Source organism: Anopheles nili, chromosome 2 (assembly GCF_943737925.1).
Source record: "Anopheles nili chromosome 2, idAnoNiliSN_F5_01, whole genome shotgun sequence".
Taxonomy (NCBI): domain Eukaryota; kingdom Metazoa; phylum Arthropoda; class Insecta; order Diptera; family Culicidae; genus Anopheles; species Anopheles nili.
The window spans coordinates 65,187,040-65,206,784 of NC_071291.1; the positions used below are offsets into that span (position 1 = coordinate 65,187,040).

The following is a 19,745-nucleotide window of genomic DNA, read 5'->3' on the forward strand; positions in this document are numbered from 1 at the left end:
GAAACATAAAGATGTTTTATGCTTTTCCTGTTGAACGCTTTCAAAGCGAAAGTAGGGTGATCTCACAAAGTTATTAGTCACTGTGGGCGTTGCCGTCTCGTGACAGGAAAACCTTTCATCACGATCAAGCTACTGCTTCTGACGGAGTTCTAGGGGTATCGTGTATCGTTTAGCTGTTCGTCCTTTGTCCTGCGCAAATAAAAATTAGTTAAAACACAGAAATACTGTACATGAATTTAAATTTGATATATTTTACACGTATCAGAATTTTACCTTTCTCCAGCTTGTTTCGAATGTGACCGCTCGCCTTGAATGCCTGGATTGGAAAGAATCTTTCTCTGCCGATGTGGCAGAGGCGCAGCATCCCGATACTCGCTACCGTGACATCATAATCCATCATCTGATGATTTATGACCATTGGCGGACGTTTAGACACCTGTCACATATCCGTTATCACAATGATAAGTTTAATCAAATTATAACATAAATCAAATGCTGCCCTCAAACGCGAAATCAGCTGCACTGGGTAGTTTCGTTTGTCATTATTTGTTTATTAGTCAGTTATGATAAGATTCCGTACAACATTTCTCTCCCCCCGGCGTGAGCATTCCTTTTGCTACGATGGGACCGTGTGTTACGTGTGTAGGACCTCTCTGTGAGGTCCTGTCCGTGTTTCGAGTGTTCGATCGGAATTTCGTCCATCTTCATGTTCCAATGCATCGCCCCTCCTTATGCGATCACCTAAACGTGTTTAGCTGATTTCAAGTGTAAGTATGTGTGTTCGTTTTTTGGTTTGGTTTCCATCCTTCCGAAATGTGCCGGCTTTTTTTTTTCTTTTGCAATGCTCATTCGTCCAAAAGGAGATATCCTCAGTCCATTTCCTATTAGTAGTGGTAGGTGAATGTATTCACTGGTTTTTGTGTCATTCATCTGGCTCCATTCGTTTTGGTTTTTGTTGTTTTTTGTATTTTTATTTTTCTTTTTTTTACATAAATATCAATAAATAAATAACATTAATATTTTCTGTCTCATGCCTGTTTCACTCCGCACATTTTTCCTTACATTTTTCCGTTCTTTTTATCATCTTTTCGTTCGCAACACCTGCGCATGAGCTTAGTTAGGGTTCAATTTTTAGTTACATACTTTTTTTTCTTTTATTTAGACGGTTGTTTTGTTTTTCATCATCATCTTCACCTGCTTCTGTATTTGCTACATCGACGTCAACTTCAGAAACGAAATCCCAGCAGTAACGAAGCGATCGGTTGTCGCGAGAACACACAGGGACATCTCCCGTTTACCTTCGATCTCGTGATCGACACAATCCCTTGACTGACGTGATCGTGCAAGCGATCGCAAGGATCGGAATGTCTTCCCTAGCATACCGCGCGCCGTTCCGTAGCGCATTCCGTCCTGCCAGGCGCTCGTTTGCTTTGCTCGCCTCATCTCATCTCTGAGTGTTTTCTTGTGTTTCTTGTTTTAATGTTCCACTAGATCATTAATATGTACACATACGTCATTAAAGCATGTTTTACTTCCACTTGGATCCGTTTTTTCTCCTTTTATTTATGTATATATATTTTTTTTGTTTGTTTTAACATGTCTACTTCTGCTTTCTTTATTTTTCTCCACACCCGTGTCCGGGTGGAGCTTTGCTGGTTTGTTTACACGAAAGATTATTCTCATACGTTACTTACATTTAGCTCTATTTCATGTTGTGTTGGTTTGTTTCCATTTGTTTTTTAGTTTGTTCTTTTACGATCGCGTTTTTGTTTCTCAATTCTTCTCAATTCTCGTTGGCGCCCGATGGCTCTATCGTTAGGATACCTTGTTAGTGTTTTCTGTTTTTTGGTTGGTTGTGTGTTGTCTCACTGCGTGATTTTCCGACATTCCTGCTCGCAGGAGTTCCTTTGATTTTGTCAAACATTCAATGTCCTCTCATTCACCTGCCCTGGCTCGTATTGGTTGTTTTTTCTAATATATAAAAATAAATATAAGTTTACTTTTATATGTATATGTATATATGTGTGTATGTGTGTATATATATATTTTTTTATTTATATATTCTTGAATGTCGCATCCATTCCATTCCTCCTTCAACAGTGCCCCGACTTGCCTGCACCTGCTCCTGGCCCTGGTTTCCATCAAGTTTATTTTTTTGTATGGGCTAAAATTATCAAAATGTAACCTTCCCCTTCCCAAGGGTGTGCGCCCACCCCGGGGTTTATTCCGCAAACCCCTTTACAAGGGACCCGGTGACGGGTGGCACCGAAACGGAAGCAATTCCCCGCTTTTTGCTCTATCGTGTATCACGTCGATAACTTTCAGTAGATACACCGCCATTTCATCTCATCTCTGAGACTGTGCGGTGTGAGTTTTCCCTTATTAGCCTTATCGGGCTAGGCATACCCTTTTTTGTTTTGCTTTACGCTTGTGCTACTGCAACGGCTTGGAGCTCTTTCGAAACGATCCCCGAAACAACCGAACTTAAGAGTCAATCCTTCGGCCAGGACGGGAAGCCATTTTCGTTCACCGTTCGCCATTCAATTCCCTTGGGCCGTGTATGTTTGGGAGAATGTGGGTATATGTATATTCGTTTATGTATAAGAGGTTGTGCTGTTTTCCTCTGTCCGTTTCTGTTTGCTCTCGTTTTTTTTATGTTCATTATGATTTTTTGTTTGTTCAGTATCCTGTATAATGCTACTTGCCTAGTTCCGCTACAGCTTGAATACGAAAAAAGCGTCCAGTTCTAAAGCATTTTCACAACGGCGTCCACACTACAACCGTGCCATCGTCCTGCCACCGTCGTGAGGAGTCGGCTTCCGGTTTAGTTTATCCTTCTCGCGTTATTTTATCCTTCACCCCACCCTTTTGAAAGCCTGCCGAGTGCCCTCTCAGACTTGTGTTCTTTTCGTGTGTGTGTGTGTTTGTTTTTTTTTGTTGTTGTCCTAATCGGCACAATATAAAGTGGATAACACGCAATGTACATCTATACTCTGGGGGGGGATGGGGATCCTGCTTGCCTACTACTGCAGCTGATGGTGGTGCCATTTAGTTTAGAGTTTATTTTAATTGCCTTAATCCTATCGCCACCCTTGCGGTTTGGCGCGTCTCCTCAAAACCATGTAATAACACTTAACACACATGCTCACACGCGCATACATACACACATCCACACACAATCACACGCTGGCCCGAAGGCTCTGGATTTTTTTTTTACATATATCCATCCATTTTATTTATTTTTTTGTTTATAAGTAGCTAGTAACAACTCGCTCCACTCCAGGAGGTGTTGCCTTGTATACATTAAAAAACACGTGTCACGCGCGCCTCCATCGTTCGCTTTCCCGCCACTTTTCGCATCCAAACATCCTACGGTTTTGTTTTTTTTTCATACTTCGCATAATCCCGCGCCCCCACCACACCGGCGGGGACGTCGATTTACAAACTGATTATCCTGTACAATTCTATCAAAATAATCTGCAATGTTCAAGTTGTGTACAAAGTTACATTTATTCTCACCGCACTCCACTGGCGTCCCTGTTCATTTTGCTCTACATTTATTTGTTATCGCGTTTATGTTTGTTGTTGTTGTTTTTTTTATGGTTGTTGTACACACACACGGCCGACCGCCAATATTGGGGCACAGTTAGTTTAACTGGCTTTCTTACTTGCCCTTCTTTACCGCGGCATCCTAATGAGCGTGAGTTTTACATTTTGGCAACGGAGAATTCATCCTTACTTATACGTGTACGTGTTTTGCTCTCGTTCGCGTTCTGTCGCTAGCAGGAGAAAAAAAAACGGGAATTAAACATACGGAAGGTGCGGAACCCCCGTATGGCGAGTGGTACTTTAAAGGGGGTGTTTAGCGCAATGGCGTTGTTGCCCTTAACTTCTATCACCGGCATTCGGTAACATTTAACACACATTTCACACGACGGTATATGAGATGGAGGGCCGTTGAGGGCGTTCCATTGCCACCCTGACAGAGACACACCGAATTAGACGTAGCTGGGTAGCAAGAAGAAAGGTTTCATTCCGGATTCTTTTCGAGCTTTTTTGCTTTTCTTCTCGTTTCACAATCTTCGGTAAATTGAAATAATTTTGCCTAAAAACGCAGTCTGCAATACGCTCGAATGAACCAACGAAACAGCTCGTACATTCGCGAGGGTGTATTTTTTTTTGTTGCTGAGAAAGTCAAACACCTTCACCCTTGCTAAGTCACAAAACATTTCCCCATTGTCTCCGAAGCCTCTGGGCTGGAGCGTTCTCACTAACCTGATCCACGCGGTGTTCTCGATCGCCTCTCTTCGTCAGCTATGCTGCGGCGTGGCACGATCAAAAACATCACGTGTGTTATCTTAATGTTTAGCTGCAGGAAATAGAATCAACAATACCTCTACCAGCACGCAACGTGCGCTTATTCATGTACTTATTCGACAGCTGAAATCTGAACCGGAAAATTCGACGCCCCGGGACGGGACGGGACCTTTCGGCGGTTCCAAACAACGATTTACAACAAATTTAACACTTTGCCGGTTTCGGTTTTCCGACTTTTGGCCATTGCGCCAGAGGGCGAAAGAACAGAAGCAAAAACTAAAATGCCCAAACGAAACAGAACCATAAACACAACCGATGGCTTCCCGCTGTTTCGCTAAATTATCACAACCTTTAACGGCCAGAAAACGTAACGGTTGTATATTTGAATTACCCATTACATACACCAAGCGTACCGGCACGCACGCTTGAGTAAATCGTTTTAAACTTACGGTTAATTATTTCTTTTAGCTTTTTTTTTTACACCCCATAAATCAACCCCCCGGAGGGTGAGAACGCAACGCCAACGTTTGCAATTTTGTAAAGGAAATTAATTTGAAAAAAAAAACCTTAAAATCGACAAAAAAAAACGACCCATTATCTCAAACACACGATTCAAATGCGTACAAATGCACCAGAGATCATCCTTACGGACACACAACAACAATAAAACAAAAACTCATCAACTCGAGCCATGACACTCGGGCTCGCGCTGGGAAGCGCCTACTTGGTGTGAATTTGTCGTTGTTAAAAATTGGGATAAGCTCGTCCCTAACTAATCGTCCTACGTTCTACGCGTGGCGGCGTTTTTCTCTCGACCGCAATTTAAACCGCAGCGCAACGGAAAAATTCCCCAACAAACGCCCTTCTAATCCCGTTAAGCTTTGCTGGTTCGGCCTCGCTTGAGGCTCCGATTATGTGATGAATTTTGTGTACTGCGTGAGTTTTTTTTTCTGTCAACTGTTCCACCTGCTGTCAAATCGTCCTTATTGTAAGCTGTTTGACATTGTGAACTTCTGGGGAGTTTGTTTTCTCTTTTTTTATGCTTCTATGGATTTTTGTATGACTACGAATGAGCGTCCTGCCTACTGCTCGAGCAAGAGATGGTCTCATGGAACAAATGGGCATTTCTTTTTGGTTGCTTTATGTATAAATATATTCCCTTTCCCGAACCCAACCAACCACGCACTTTACTATGTACACATTTTGCATTATGTGTAGCTGTGAGGCTGGCTTGAGCTGTGTGCTGCCCCTCATAATGTCTATAAGTATATAGGTATATATATATATGTATATTAACTTTCGTTACGAAATACTTTTTCAAATTAGTGACCAATCAATGTCCACCAATGGATGCCGCTCTATATTATATATGCGCAGATGTGTCGTGTATCGTGTGTGAGTGTCTCACCCTGTGTCGTGGGGATGTCCTTATTTTACCGCAAAGTGTCCTACCCGCAAACATAAACCGATACCGCTTAGCAGCTGATCTCGGAGTGGTTCTCTGGGCTGATGTACCGCTCACTGAACGTCTGGATCGTGAATGGAGCCGCCTGGCGTGAAGGATCCTGCCCATTAGCTCCTTTATCCGGTCCTCCCGCACCATTCCCACCATGTCCGTGCACATGTCCATGCCCATGGTGTCCGTTCGCGTTGTGCACTCCATTTCCACCACCATTACCACCGTTCCCAGTGGGTCCATTCGCGTATCCCGCCAATCCACCCATCACCATACCGCCAGGACCACCGCCAAGCTTCTCCACCAACACCCCATGATCACCGTGGTTGTTGTTGTTGTTGTTACCGTTTCCATGCCCGTGACCGGAACCATTTCCATTCACGTGCCCACCGGAAGCGTTACTCATCATGCGGATGTTGGCGTACGACGTTCCACCCACGTGGTTCTGCTGCATGCTGAGTGCGGCTGGATCAAGCGTAATTGGTGGTGGTATGCTACTCAGCAGCTTAGCCGTTTCCATGGGGGATTCTACCATCGTCGGAGGTGCACCTCCATGCTGATGTCCGTTCCCATTCGTCATCGGAACCGCTCCTCCCGGCCCAACCACCGGTTGTGGTCCATCTCCGAGTTCCGGAAGTGGATTGCCGAAGGAGATGGGCGGTTGGATGGCGGTCGGAGTTTGTTGCGGTGTGTCCAGTGAGATCAGCTTATCAGCCACCTCGGGGACGGGCATCGGAACCATGGGTGGACCACCACCGTTCGGGGGTAAGATCGTTTGGGCGGGATCAAGGACGGGTGGTGGTGGCAATGGAACACCTCCTGGGCAGGGTTGTTGACCCGGATGTTGCCGGATGAAGGACGTTTCCCAGCATGTGCCATCGGGGGCGACGGCCTGCATGGGTGGAGCGCCCTGAGGGGCGGCATGTCCTACCAACGTACCCGCCACCACAACCGCGTGTCCGTTCACCATCCTCGGGAGGGCGTTGATGGGTGGTGTGCAGGTCATGAGGGTGTCCGGGATGGTGACACCCGTCGCCTCACTCAACAACCTCTCCGCCACCGACCGATGTCCTGGGAGCGGGACCATGTAGTCGGAGGAGTTCGGTATCTGCAGGCAGAAGTCATCATTTCCGGGTGGGCGCATGATCGTGGTGTCACGCTCGTTCGATGGTGGCCGGAAGAAGCTCGGAAGTGGTGCGTCCATCACTTCCGGATCCTGCGTGCAGGTTGTGAGCCGCTCGAGCAGGTTCGAGAAGGAGGGTCGCTCCTCGGGTGTCGGGTTCCAGCAGTCCGCCATGATGCGGTACACTGCCATTGGACATCCCTGGGGGGCGTCAAGTCGACCTCCACCCGTCACCAACTGCATCACGTCTCGGTTGGGTAAACCGGTGTATGGCATCAGCCCGAGACTAAATACCTCCCAGAGTAGTACTCCGAATGACCAGACGTCTGTCTTGGAGGTGAATATGCCATCGAGGAACGCTTCCGGAGGCATCCACTTGATCGGGAGCATCGCTTTACCACCCTTGCGGTAGTAATCAGACCTGTAGATGTCACGTGCCATACCGAAGTCGGCGATCTTCACCGTGCGGCCTGGGCCTTTACTACTGAGCAGGCAGTTCCGAGCGGCGATGTCTCGGTGGATGAACCGCTTGCTCTCCATATACCGGCAGCCTTTGGCGACGTCAAGCGCGCAGAAGATCAGATCCTTCATCGTCAGTGGGGAAGGACGTTCCTGTGGGACAAAAAGCCAAAACAAGAAGAATGCCGTCAGTAAAACCTCGGGGAAGAGTGAACCATCGGCGACATACCGGTTTGTTGCGACCTTCACGGAGGAAGTTTTTCAGATCACCACCGGCCAAAAGCTCGAGCACGATGAACCTGTCCAAGAGGAATAAAACGTTGTTTGCATTCACTTTCTTCAGCCAAAAGATTGTCAATTCCAGCGCCTACTTACCGTGGATGTCGATCGAAACAAACGCCTATCAGGTGGACAATGTTGGCGTGCTTGAACTTTGCCATGATGGCCGCCTCCATCAGGAAGTCAGACTCCGCTTGGCCGGTGGACATCTCCGGGAGAGTTTTCACCGCCACTGGCATCTCGACCGCATCACCATCACGGTGGCGGTACAGACCCTGGTATACCTCACCAAAAGCACCCTGTCCGAGAGCCCTGTGGAAGAAGTAGCAAAAGACGCAGCAATTAGACCTTGTACGACACCAACGTAACTCCAGCGGACGTACTTCACCAACCGCAAGCTCTCTCGGGCGACCTGCGGCAGATTCTTGACGTCCACGTTCCCGTTCAGTATGCCGTCACAACCATAGTTCGGATTGAAGTTGGTCAGTGCCGAGTCATCGGCCGTGCTGCGCAGCCGGCTCAGCTGCAGATCCTGCTCCAGCAGCATCTTGTGGCGTAGGGCTGCCTGTCGCTTGCGCTGGTACCGGTTATCTGGAGGGCGAAAGAGGTATTAGTATCATTTTTTTTTGTGATTGAAAACACAGCCTACTGTGCAGGTAGTTGCAATTTGTGACAGCGGAACATTCGGAACCTTTATACAAAATTTATGTTGTACGGTTAATTTCTCCGGCTCTGTTCTTCATAGCCAGAACTAGATCGAAATTACTACAGATATATCTGCGAAAGTTCCCGTGTTGTTCTAGCTATGAAGCCTAGCACTGAGGAAGACAATCATAATCAAATGTTTAGAGTTTCCTCGTTCTACATCGGTTCCATATCACCAATATTGCTCACCAACCCCAGCACTAGCGCTTATCCACTTACAGAGTATCAGTATCAGGCTGGCGAGTGCCGCACAAAGCACGAGCACGACGACGACAAAGAACATGATTAGGTACTTCATCTCCACGGTTTCCGTGGGCACTGGAAGTGTAACGAAAACTGTTGGAGTAAAATCAATGCACATGGTCGCTCACCGTTCGGCGGTTACTTACACTCGCACGCCGTGTAGTTGTCCGGCTTCAACGTCCACCCGTCCGGGCAGATGCACCCAACCGTAGACCGATACTCATCCAGAGCCACACACCGGTAGTCACATCCACAACCCTGGATCGCCGGGATGATGAGTACAACACCGTGGCCACTACTTCCACCGGCGAACTCCATCGAAAGCTCCGGAACGTTCCGCTTCGAGGCCATGAAAGATGATCCACCTTCACCATTGGTGGAGTTAATCATCGTGTCACCTCCGGAGTATCCACCGCCTCCACCACCTGTATCGCATCCTCCACCTCCACCACCGAAACCACCCTGTCCGTGGGTACCACGCGGTGTATAACAGGGAAGTCCTCCACGTCCACCCTCCAGCAGGGACGCACCGTTGTGAGAATCCAACGCCAACTCGGGTTGAGCACGCCAACCACCTCCTGGACCGGCTTGTCTCGTTGACTCACCGTGGGCCGATCCGGACGTGTCCCGTTTGTACGATAGGTACTTTTTACCGTGCTGGATGTCATCGTCAAGGTACCTCCCAACACCGAGTCCTCCACCACCACCTGCTACTAGCAGGGGAACCGCGGTGTTTGCGGAATTCAGCTGAACAGAGCCAATCAGGAAACAGAGATTAGCTTAAGAAGGGTGTGCTAGGGAGACCTCCACGTCACACTTACCAGAAACACGTAGGTGCCACCGCCTCCACCACCAGCTCCCTCCTCGATGATCGTGTTCTTCACCTGTTGCGTTTTCGAGTGGATCCAGGTGTCCATGTTGAGCTGCTTATTGCGCATCTCGCACGACTCATCCCGATATCCCATCGATTTGATGCACGCGTGCTCTCCACTCTGCCCGACTAGGATGTAGATCTCCTCGTCCTTGTGCAGCTCAAGCACGCTCAGTACCATCGCACCGCGGGAGGAACCAACACCACCGGAACCGAGCCCACCACCGGCACCCTTGGCGATTATCCTGTGAAACCGGAAAATGATATTCATGAGGACTTTGAGGATCTTCATTGCATGGTCTTCTGGAGCACTTACGTGTAGTAGCCCTCGTTGGGGACCTTCCACGTCTGAATGCCCTTGAACGGATGGCTATCGATGACGTGCACCGCACTAAACGCCTCGGTGTTGTTGTACGACGACAGACAGTCGGCTGGGGTTGGTCCTTGCTGACCCTTCGCTCCGCAGGTGCTCAGTTCCAGGACTGCAGAAAAAAAACAAGACACATTAAAAAAAAATCCTGCCAGTTTGAACAAGCGCAACATCAAAAAGAAAACCTACATGACTTCCCGACAAAGTCCTTGTGCGGTTGCTTGGCACCGCCTATCCGCGGATCCCAGTAGTTGTAACCCTGCAGATGCTCCGCCGGTATGTTCAACCCGAAACACTCCGGGCTGAGCGAGAAATCATCGATTGCGACGTCCGAGAAGATGCGCATGCCCATGCGCGCCTCAAACTGCAGGTAGTACTTGGTCGTGATGTTCGGCAGGATGATGTCAACCCGCACCCAGTCCTCGCCGAGGTTCTTCGAGCTCCACCAGAGCGTCGTGGTGAAGTTTTCCTTCTCACGGATCTCCACACTCGAGAGGTTGATGCTGCCCGGGTTCATACCGTACTGGTGCACGTAGAAGCGTACCTGTTATCGGTTCGACAACACCCAAAATGGAACAAGAGCAGTGGGTTAATTTCAGATCATGTAGCCTCGCGCAAAGATCACTCACCACACAGGAGTTCCGGTACGGCGAGCTTGCGTTCGTGTGCACAAGCGGTGGTGGATTGAAGACGACACTGTTCATGATCGCGTTGCTGGCCAATCCAACGAGCGTCCGCTTCTCGCTGTCATTCGCGTGCTGGTTCATGTTGACTAGCATGTAGTACCCGGTCACGTTCGAGTTTTCGTGCGTGTGATCCATATCAGGACCCGTCTTTTCCGTCGGTGTTGGACCAGAGTGACGTGCCCACGACAGGATCACGTTGCCGTAGTTCTGCCATCCACACCAACCGGACTCGAAGTCACAACGTCCACCGAACGGGATCTTGTCTGCAAGGCGAAAATATGACGTTATATCACATGATCAGCTCTGGAGCTTCTGGAGAGAGATGCTTACCGCAATTTAGTGTCTCATCCTCACTCTCGTCGCAGTCCACAGTGATGTCACAGATCTTGGGCGTTTTAATGCACACCGGCACCTGAAAACGGAAACAGAAACGTATTCAATCCTTCCAAAAACAAGCAAAAAGGATCTTCAAGATCCAACGCTTACGTACCTTGCTGGCCGTGCATTGGACCTGTAGCGAGCTGCAGTTGTGCGTGCTGATCGAGTCCGGGAAGCAGTTCACCATGCGCAGATTGTCCAGGCTGACGTGACCACGCGCCTGCCCACCGAGCTTGTTCGGTACCACCTCGAACAGCACCTTGAACTCGTTTGACACGCGATCGATCCGGAACGTGTTGAGTTGCCAACGGCGCAGATCGTTACCCATCATCTCCGCCGGTACCCAGCTCGATTGCTGGCTGCCAACCGTCTCGATCACGATCCGGATGCTGCCAAGGTGCATCGCGCTCTGATGCAGGAACACCTCCAGATAGCAGTTCTCCTTCGTCGCACCGAACACGGGCGAAGACAGGAACTGCGGTGGGCTGTCCTGCGTGAGGCGTAAATGCAGAAAGTGTCCGTTCGCGTTGTGAACCGGATCAGCACCCGGGCCCGGCATTAACCCCGTCCGGTTGGATTCTGTCAGGTTCATGCCCGTCACCACCTGAAACCCGTGCGGGTCACTCTCGTTCCACGTCCAGGCGCACTCCGACTCGAAGTTACACTTCATGCCCAAGATCTCGTCCATCTCCGAGCCCTGGTCCGGGACGGAGTTGTGGTATCGCTATCGGAAGCGGAAACAGAAAAGCAAAAAGGACATCGCCAAATAAATATAGCCACACGGTATCACAAACAGCCATGTTTATTTTCTTCCACCCCAGGTTGGAAGTAAAAACACTCTCGTGTCCGGTTTCTATTCCGTTTCGCTTGGCCCGGATTGGCGCGGGAGGGTTGCTATTTTTAGACAACCGCTCGTTTAGCGCGACTAAACCGCAAGTCGAAACGGCAAACGAAACGGCACACAAAAAGCAAACTTTGCGTCTGCTTCCATGTCGCTCTCGGCAGGAGAGTGGAATTGAATGTCCAACCGCCACCGCCACATCCGTTCGCGCTGGAAGCGATGGTGACCACAGTACGTCAAACGATTGATCCAGCAGCGGTAGCGCGTGGAAAATCGTGGCAAATCTATTTTCGATTGCGTCTACGAAAATAACTCCCACCCTTCGTCGCCCTGCGCGTAGTTCTGCGACGTGGTTTGCAAACCGACATCAGCAATCTGCAAAAAAAAAAACACATCCCAACAAGGTGTGGCTGAGGGGGACCAAAATTTTGGTCAAAGGCCAACCGAACTTCCGATGGAACGGTTGAGCTGCTGAGTGGCGTTGAGGTGTGAACGATTAATTATTCCATCGCAACTCAATCTCACACCCAGCAGCGTAAGGATGTACGTGATGGAGCAGCAACAGATAGTAGGCCTTGACATTCGGAGAAGAAGAGTTTAACGAGAATGGGTTCTCCTGCTGTAACAGGTTACATTGATGACTACTTCGAGTACAGGTTATTGTGATGGCGTCACTATTGCGCAGCGAGTTGAAAGAGACAACCTCCAGGAGACGTGTCACGTTTAGAATAAGTCCTTTTGAGGTCCCAAAATATGTTAAAGGACACGAACCACTATCGTCAGAATACTCTCTTTGGTAGGTCAAGAGCACTGAGAGGGAATATGTCACTGTTTGTACAGGGTTGTAGATCTAAGGTGTCCTTTTGTAAATGGATATGAGTATCTGCTTACCTCCTCATTGTAACGCGCTCGCAACGTCCTTAACGGGTCGTCACCCTGCCGACTATAGGAAGATCCAACCGGGTAATACCCAGGTGACTGCATAATGACGCCAACTCCACGGCCCGGATCGGACCGTCCTCTGCTACCTCGATCGATGCTCGTACCACGTCCAGGCTGCGGAACCGTCCCCTCGGTCGGATCAACTCCACCCCTAGCCCCACTCTCCGTCTCCTGCCCGTACGCACCACCCGCCCCGGCATGATGCACCGTCTGACCCCGCCGGTGCGTCTTCGAACCGTACGAAATCGGTTCCCCGGGCTTTTCGATCCCATTCATGTTATTTTGCATCTTCCACAACTCGTTGATAGGCGAGTTCTTACGTCGACCTGGCCTAGCTGGGTAATTCCGTCGCCCGTTCTGTGGCTCCGTCGTCTTCGAACCACCCTGTGCCGTTGCGGGCGTCGGAAAGTACGGATTGATCAGCCGGATGTTCGGTTGCCGGGATCCGATCGGGGCACCATCGTTTCCACCGTTCCGACTCGCACCGGCATTGGCTTCATGTGGTGGAGGCGCAAACCCACCATGTCCACCATGCTCATGCCGCGGATGCTCCCCATGTTCATCGTGCTCGCCGTGTTCGTCGTGCTCATCATGCTCCTCCATATCAGCACTATCGTCCTCGAACGAGTCCTCGAACCCGGACACGGACGCCGGCAGAACCGAGCGTGGTGCCTCCGTTGAGGTGGTGCTGGTCGTTAACGCCGGATGTACGTTTATAACCCCCGAGGAGTTGTGCGACGCACCAAAGCTCGAATTCCCGAGGGGCCGTTGGGCGTGAACCGCTGGTCCACCACCAGCTAGCCACCCAATCACCACCAACCAACCGAACGTCCACGCGAACAGGACACCCGTGCGGCCACCATTTTGTCTGCACCGGCCGCTAAACTCACTGTGCGGCAGGTTGTGTGTGGAGTCGCCTCTACCGGGTTCCATTTCCCTCATTTTCTTCTCGCTGCACTTGTTCGGTGCACTTGTTTTGTTTTGGTTTCGTTACACACGCTCTCGCGCTTTCTCGCTCACTCCAGCTCGCACGCACGCACGCACTCACTCAGCTAGCGGGTCGCTAGTGGCGATTTGGTGTTGCCTTTGCATCCTTGTACGGGCACCCGTTCCTCGGCTAGTCCTGTCGCAAATCGTCGCAATAGACCCGCGAAGGCCGAAAGCTTTTCTCACTCATCGCCCTACCAGCGGCTTCTCACGCGCGACTCACGCTCACCACCGACCGCTCAGCAGCTTTCTCTCACGCGCGCTCACGCTTCACTCGGCACTCACTTACGCTCGCTCTCACGGTGGAAGGCCGGGAAAAAGCACCGACAACAACAGGGATCGCAGAGAATGGAGCAAAAAAAAAAAGCGGAAACAACCCGACCTTGCTTTGGGGCTGCGCCGTGGCTGCAAATTTCACTCGATTCGCGATTTCCCCTCGATTCGCGCCCCACTGTTCGCGCTACGCCTCTTGTACGCTTTTCGCTGACGTGTGGGGGACGGGGGACGGGCGGGGGCGGGTACGTGGCCACCCCTCTCGTTGGCCCTTTTTTTTTTTGGGGGGGAGGTGAGGGAGCTCACCCTCGCTGCACTTTCCCACACGCCCTGTGGATTGGCTCTTTGCACTTTGCTCGGTCACTGGTCACCCGTTACGAAATACTGGGGCTCCCACATCCGGACCACCGTGATCGTTTTTCCGCGACGGAATACCGCACACCGCGCACGTCGTCACCCGCTCGATAGATCCGCTCCTCACCATCATCCTGCCACCGGTGATTTGGGGGGTGGGAGGATTTTTCTTCTTTAAGGGCCAATAGGATGGACTGAGGTTTCACTTGATCCTGCACGGGCTTGTGTAAAATGAAGGGCTACACTTTTCCGATCGTTCCGTTCGTGCAAGTGTACAATTATAACATCCAGCTCCACCAAGTGGAGTAAAAAAAATGTCACTTCGCTAGCGGAATTCTCTCCAGCAGCCTTTTGCTGGCTTGTTTGAGCGAGCTACGGGCTCTTTTCACACACGTTTCACACTCCTAGTATTGGGCTAGTTGGGCTGACGCTAGACACTAGAACGCATTTTCTGGCCCTTTTAGGGATACGGCCACCTCACCACTCGCGGCGGGCTGCTGCGATCTGTTATCGTTTCATCGCGCACTGTGACCGGAAACGGGCGCATCGGTTTCCGGTGGCCCACGACAACGCTCCGGACCCGAGCGGGTGCATGATTTTTTTGTTTCCTTTTTCTACGTTTTTTTTTTTGTGTGTTATCAACGAGCGCTTTTCACTTTTCACCACGCCTAGCGTTCGGCACTTTGATTGTGATTTTGCTACACCAACACCAAATCCAGCGTCACTTTAACGTTTCATTGCGCGTGAAAATCTTTTCTGCCTGTTTTGGGGAAAGATCGCAAAACAAAAGAATAGAAAATGAAATTAAAAAAAAAACACACACACACACGCGACACATTCTTACATGGCCCGGTCGGGTTGCACGTAATAACCCCCCCCCCTCCCTTCCCCTCCCTCACTCTCGTTCCCCATCCCGTTCAACGGCCATGTCGCGCCCATCGCCCATTCGAGAGATGCACATCGTCGCATCGGCGGTGCCATCTTGCTTTTGCTTGCAGCGTGAAGCGAGCATATCGTCCTCGTACCGTGCAAGGACGACGTGTGGAGAATGAGATGTGAAAAAAAAACTGGCGCACACACACACGCACGCACGCACGCATACACCCCAAAACGCAAAAGGGCAGCAGAGGCAGCTTTTTGTTGTTGCACGGAGGGCCGCGCGCGATGCAAACCTGGGGATGACACTCATTCACTCACACGCTCGCTCAACACACGCACGCATGAGGCAGAGACATCATGGCACTCTGGGTTTTTTTTTTAGTTTTGGAGAAAGGGAGGTATAATTGGACAACCCCCAATGGCAGGATATAAAATGGCCAACCTCGTGGGGTGTTGCCCGAGATGGCCGGAAAATGGAAGTAAAAACTGATGAAAACCCGTGCCGAAGGATGCTGCTTCACCACCCGCTGCTCGCTGGTGTAGGTAGTGAGGGGGCGAATTTTCACTCGCTTTTGGGGGAAAATTCCGTCCTGCACGTACACACACACACACACACACAAACACGTATACACATGCACGTCTACGCCCTGTGCGAAGGAATCGAAGGAGCTGCTGGCTTTGCGAATCCGCCTATTTGGATCTGTTCCAGCATCCGGAGGGACGAGTTTGATCCTTTTCGTTTTCCTTCTGTTCACCCTTTTCCAAAACCTCCCAAACACTATGGGCGACCGAAAATTTCAACCTTCGAAAACAGGGCGTACGCCGCACGGCGCACACACACACACGCGCGCACACACTCGCACACGCGCGCGCTAATGCTCCCGTAATGGCGCTGGAGCGCCCATGTCACGTTCGCTTTCTCCAGGCTGTTCTGGCCACTTCATCGGAGACTTTTGTCCTTTCGCCCACACCCGAAACGGAAGCTGCCCACCCACCCACCACGTATCACTTTTCATCACCCACAACCCGGTCCTGCCCGGTTTCGCTTTCCTGCTGCGTCACTGCAAAAACGGCACTCGGCTACAAAATCGGTTCCATTGGATGCTGCTGACGCGGATGGATACTGAAACTTTAGGCCACCGTCACAAAACTCCCTGGCCATCCCTCCCCACACACACACACACACACACACACCCTTCTTCACGCGTCCGGTGGTCGGCCCCTTTTATTGTGTTTCACACCTGCCGACGAATGGCGCAGCTGGGCCCTGTGCGATGTGGCCTGTGCCTTGTGGGCAGGAAAAACTTCTTCTGTGCCTGCAATGGTTCCCACACCGACTTTTGCACTACGTCCTGCGCGAGCTTTCGGTGGCGCTGGAGTGTGTTGCTTCTCCGGACGCCGGACCGGAGCATACGGCGCTCTCCGGGGGTTGAGTTTTTGTTCATTTTTTTCTTTTTCCCATACAACATCTATCCTGACTGTCCGTGAGAGAGAGAGAGAACGCACCCCAACATGGCTGCTGTGAGATGTGTTGTGCGGCTTTCGGTGAGCTTTCTAAACGGCCGCTAGGACGCATTCCAAGGGATGGAGAAAAACCGGCTACGCTCCACGAGAGCACACGGCGTTCACTCGGGCAAGGATACCTATTTTTCTTCCTCAGCAACCAAACCCCGAACGGAGCAGACCCCTTGGGAGAGAACGCCGGAGAGCGCACGGTCTACGAAAGCTCGCCACACGAAAGCTCGCGACGAGGCACTCACGAGCGCAGCATCCACAGCATCCGAAAGTGGCTCGCAGGTGAGTGCCGCACCGGTGGTAGCCTCCCGGTTGGCCGCGTCCGGGAGTGCCTTGGAATTTGGTGGAAAAGTCTGCGTAGTTCGTGGAAAAACGCACAACAAAAGCGACTCCAGCCGAGGGTGCATTCAAGTGCACGGGAAGAGCGCAGAAGGCAATTGAGAGAAAGCAAGCAAAAGAAATAAAAAAAAAGTACAGAAAACAGCCAGCAAGCAGGTGTTACGCGTCTGTTACGGTTTTGGGGGAGAGTTTTATGGTCGAGAAAATGATACGCCTTTTGTACAGTTACAGCACAACGTAACCCGGTTTGAAGGCATTTCTCGCCATGCGGTAAATTATTTCAATATCATGTTTCATGCGCATACCGATCGGTTTTGTACCAATTGAAGTTTCCCCTTAGCTCGCTGGTGGGGGCAGGGACGCAGCATTAAAAATAACCCCCAAGTGGAAGCTCCAAATCGGAATCCGATTCCGGATTGTTTGTGTTGCGCAATCTTTCCCTTCCCCGGTAAAGGCCAGGTAATGTCATTTTGCTCGACTTTTCCACTCTCTTTCTCTCTCGTGCTCTCGTTCGATGGCTCTCTTTTGCTTTCGTTATTCGAATTTACTGATAAGAGAAGCCGATTCTCTTTCGCACATCTCTTATCAGTGCATGGAAAACAAGCCGTTTCGAACAAAAAAAAAAGCGCACAATAAAACAAGGGGCAACAACCGTGATGGAGGCGCATGGTTGGTGACGCTATAGGAGCAAATATGTCGGTTCATATTTTACTGTCGCTATTTTCTCGTAATCCAAGAAGTGAATTTAAATGATGCAACTCATATGCGAATTAGCGTAAAGTAATTTTCGACATCTTAAGAGCGATAAAAAGATGCCAATTTTTTTTCCACTCTCCGTTTGCCATTTGTTCGATGATCGGACGAATTTGTTACACGATGGCACGGTCAGATGCATCGATCATTCTTGCAGATAAACGACCCGCAAAAGGGAGGCAAATAAAAACAAGATCCCTGCCGCTTCCTCACGCACCCAACGAGCCATGCAATAAAGAGGGAAACAAACAATCTGTTTATCCGCCACAACAAACCGCGCGCCGCCACGTGCATTCAAGATTTTCATCTTTTCGCCGGGATACGTACGGTGAAAACAAGATGACAACAACAGCATGAACTAAAAAAAACAACACCGCAACAAGCTGCCCAAAGAGGAGCAGCAAAAAAAACAGCAGCAGCTCCACCAAAAAGACACATACGTCAGCTAAAAATATATTTTTTCGCTCAGTAAAAATTAAATTCCGCCTCCTCGCTCTAAAACGGCCGCTTTCTGAGCCGCGAGACATCCCACTGGATGTGTATTTGTGTGTGTGTGTGTGTGTGTGTGTGTGTGTACGTGCGTGTGAAATATTCTCAGTACGAAATGATGCACTCTCGATCATTGGCGTCACAGCCTGCTAGACTATAAGTATTAACGTAGAACCCCCATTCACTTGGAAATTGAACACGATCGTCAAGGAGCGTTGTTAGGGAGATGTTACGGAATTATGAGAATTACTTAAATTCAAATTTCCATTCGATTTACTGCATATTTACTACAGATTGTTCTTCTATTGCGTCTGCTCATCTATAAATATGACTCCTTTAATTATTTAATTAAATAAGATACAACACAGCTTTTGTCACACAAAGTATTCTTGTTTACACTTTACAATAATGTTGTGCTAAAATTTGAAACGCATTTTCCAGATCGGATGCAAATCTTCCCCTTTCAAACCCTCGCCGAAACAACGCAACAAGACTTCGAAAGGAAATGGCCCTCCTCGGGCCCAAGCCTTTATGATTATTCTGCCGCCAAGAAGCGCTAAGGCCTGCCAGGTCGGTTGGAATTAATACCGTGACGGCGAAACCGCGGCTCGGTATGCATAAATCATCTCACCCGCTTGACAACACGCTGCGAGGATTTCCGGATGAGGCAAACCCCGAATGGAAGAGGATCGCGCAACGAAACGATCGCCGTGGTTTGGTGTCGTCAATTAAATCCCCCTTCTGGTGGACGCAAACGCAAACCGCCTTTCGAGGGGACTCGTATTTTTTTGTGAGTGTTTTTGCTTGACGTCGCCCTTCGACCGCCAGATGACGGCAGCATTCATTCATAGAATCGTCAACCCAACAGCAGCCGGGCGATGGCCAGGCTTGGGGCACAGATTTCAGCCGGCAAAGAGCTGCCACACTGGTAATTGAAATTTATGGTAAAATCTTGATTGTTGCCAATTTTGTCATCCACACGAACACGAAGATTCGGGGCAGGATTTAATACAAGCATCAGGCATGAAAATTCAAATTGAAACGCAACTACGCTACCCTTTCTCGAGTCGCGTTTGAACGAACACGACCTGCAAGGAAAGAAAGATGACGGTAAATGATCCGAATTTACGACTCCGCAGTGCACGTGACGACCATTTGGCATCTTGTAACCATCAGCGGTGTCGGAGAGTGTGTTATGATCGCTCTTAAGCTAGTTTTTCCACCCCCACACAACCGTGTGGGCGTACGTGTGGGTGTTTATTATTTTTGCACTTCTTTAGAGCTAGTTACACACAGTGGATTTTGTTTTTCTCGCAACAAATTGCCTACTTCCTGTTATCGTTAGAAAATATTTGCGTCTTTTTTCCCATCACCGAACGGTAAAATGGATCTACACGGTACAGGTTTTTGCATGGATCGTATGCTTCAATTCACTTTTAATTAAACATCAACTGAACACAACTAGTGCACACGTTTTCTCTGCAAC

At 49.8% G+C, this 19,745-nt stretch overlaps 1 protein-coding gene across 1 annotated transcript; it reads right to left on the bottom strand.

The window, feature by feature from the left end:
• Positions 1–5,197: 5,197 nt before the first annotated feature.
• On the bottom strand, positions 5,198–13,603 carry LOC128730658 (tyrosine-protein kinase receptor). The gene is made up of 13 exons (XM_053823733.1): positions 12,620–13,603; positions 11,000–11,611; positions 10,840–10,921; positions 10,453–10,772; positions 10,013–10,367; positions 9,770–9,935; positions 9,404–9,698; positions 8,729–9,329; positions 8,559–8,657; positions 8,018–8,225; positions 7,731–7,946; positions 7,585–7,654; positions 5,198–7,508 (listed from the first exon to the last, which is right to left on the bottom strand). Exons 1-13 carry the CDS (start codon positions 13,601–13,603, stop codon positions 5,793–5,795), a joined length of 5,724 nt encoding a protein of 1,907 aa, XP_053679708.1. The 3' UTR covers positions 5,198–5,792.
• Positions 13,604–19,745: the final 6,142 nt, after the last annotated feature.

What these genes read in the sequence shown, in the direction of transcription:
- LOC128730658 (XM_053823733.1), bottom strand. Translation starts at nt 13,603, where the DNA reads ATGGAACCCGGTAGAGGCGACTCCACACACAACCTGCCGCACAGTGAG. An exon ending in GGATGAGACACTAAATTGCG is followed by an intron (nt 10,773 to 10,839) that starts GTAAGCATCTCT and finishes TTCGCCTTGCAG; the next exon opens with ACAAGATCCCGTTCGGTGGA. An exon ending in GTGAAGGTCGCAACAAACCG is followed by an intron (nt 7,509 to 7,584) that starts GTATGTCGCCGA and finishes TTTGTCCCACAG; the next exon opens with GAACGTCCTTCCCCACTGAC.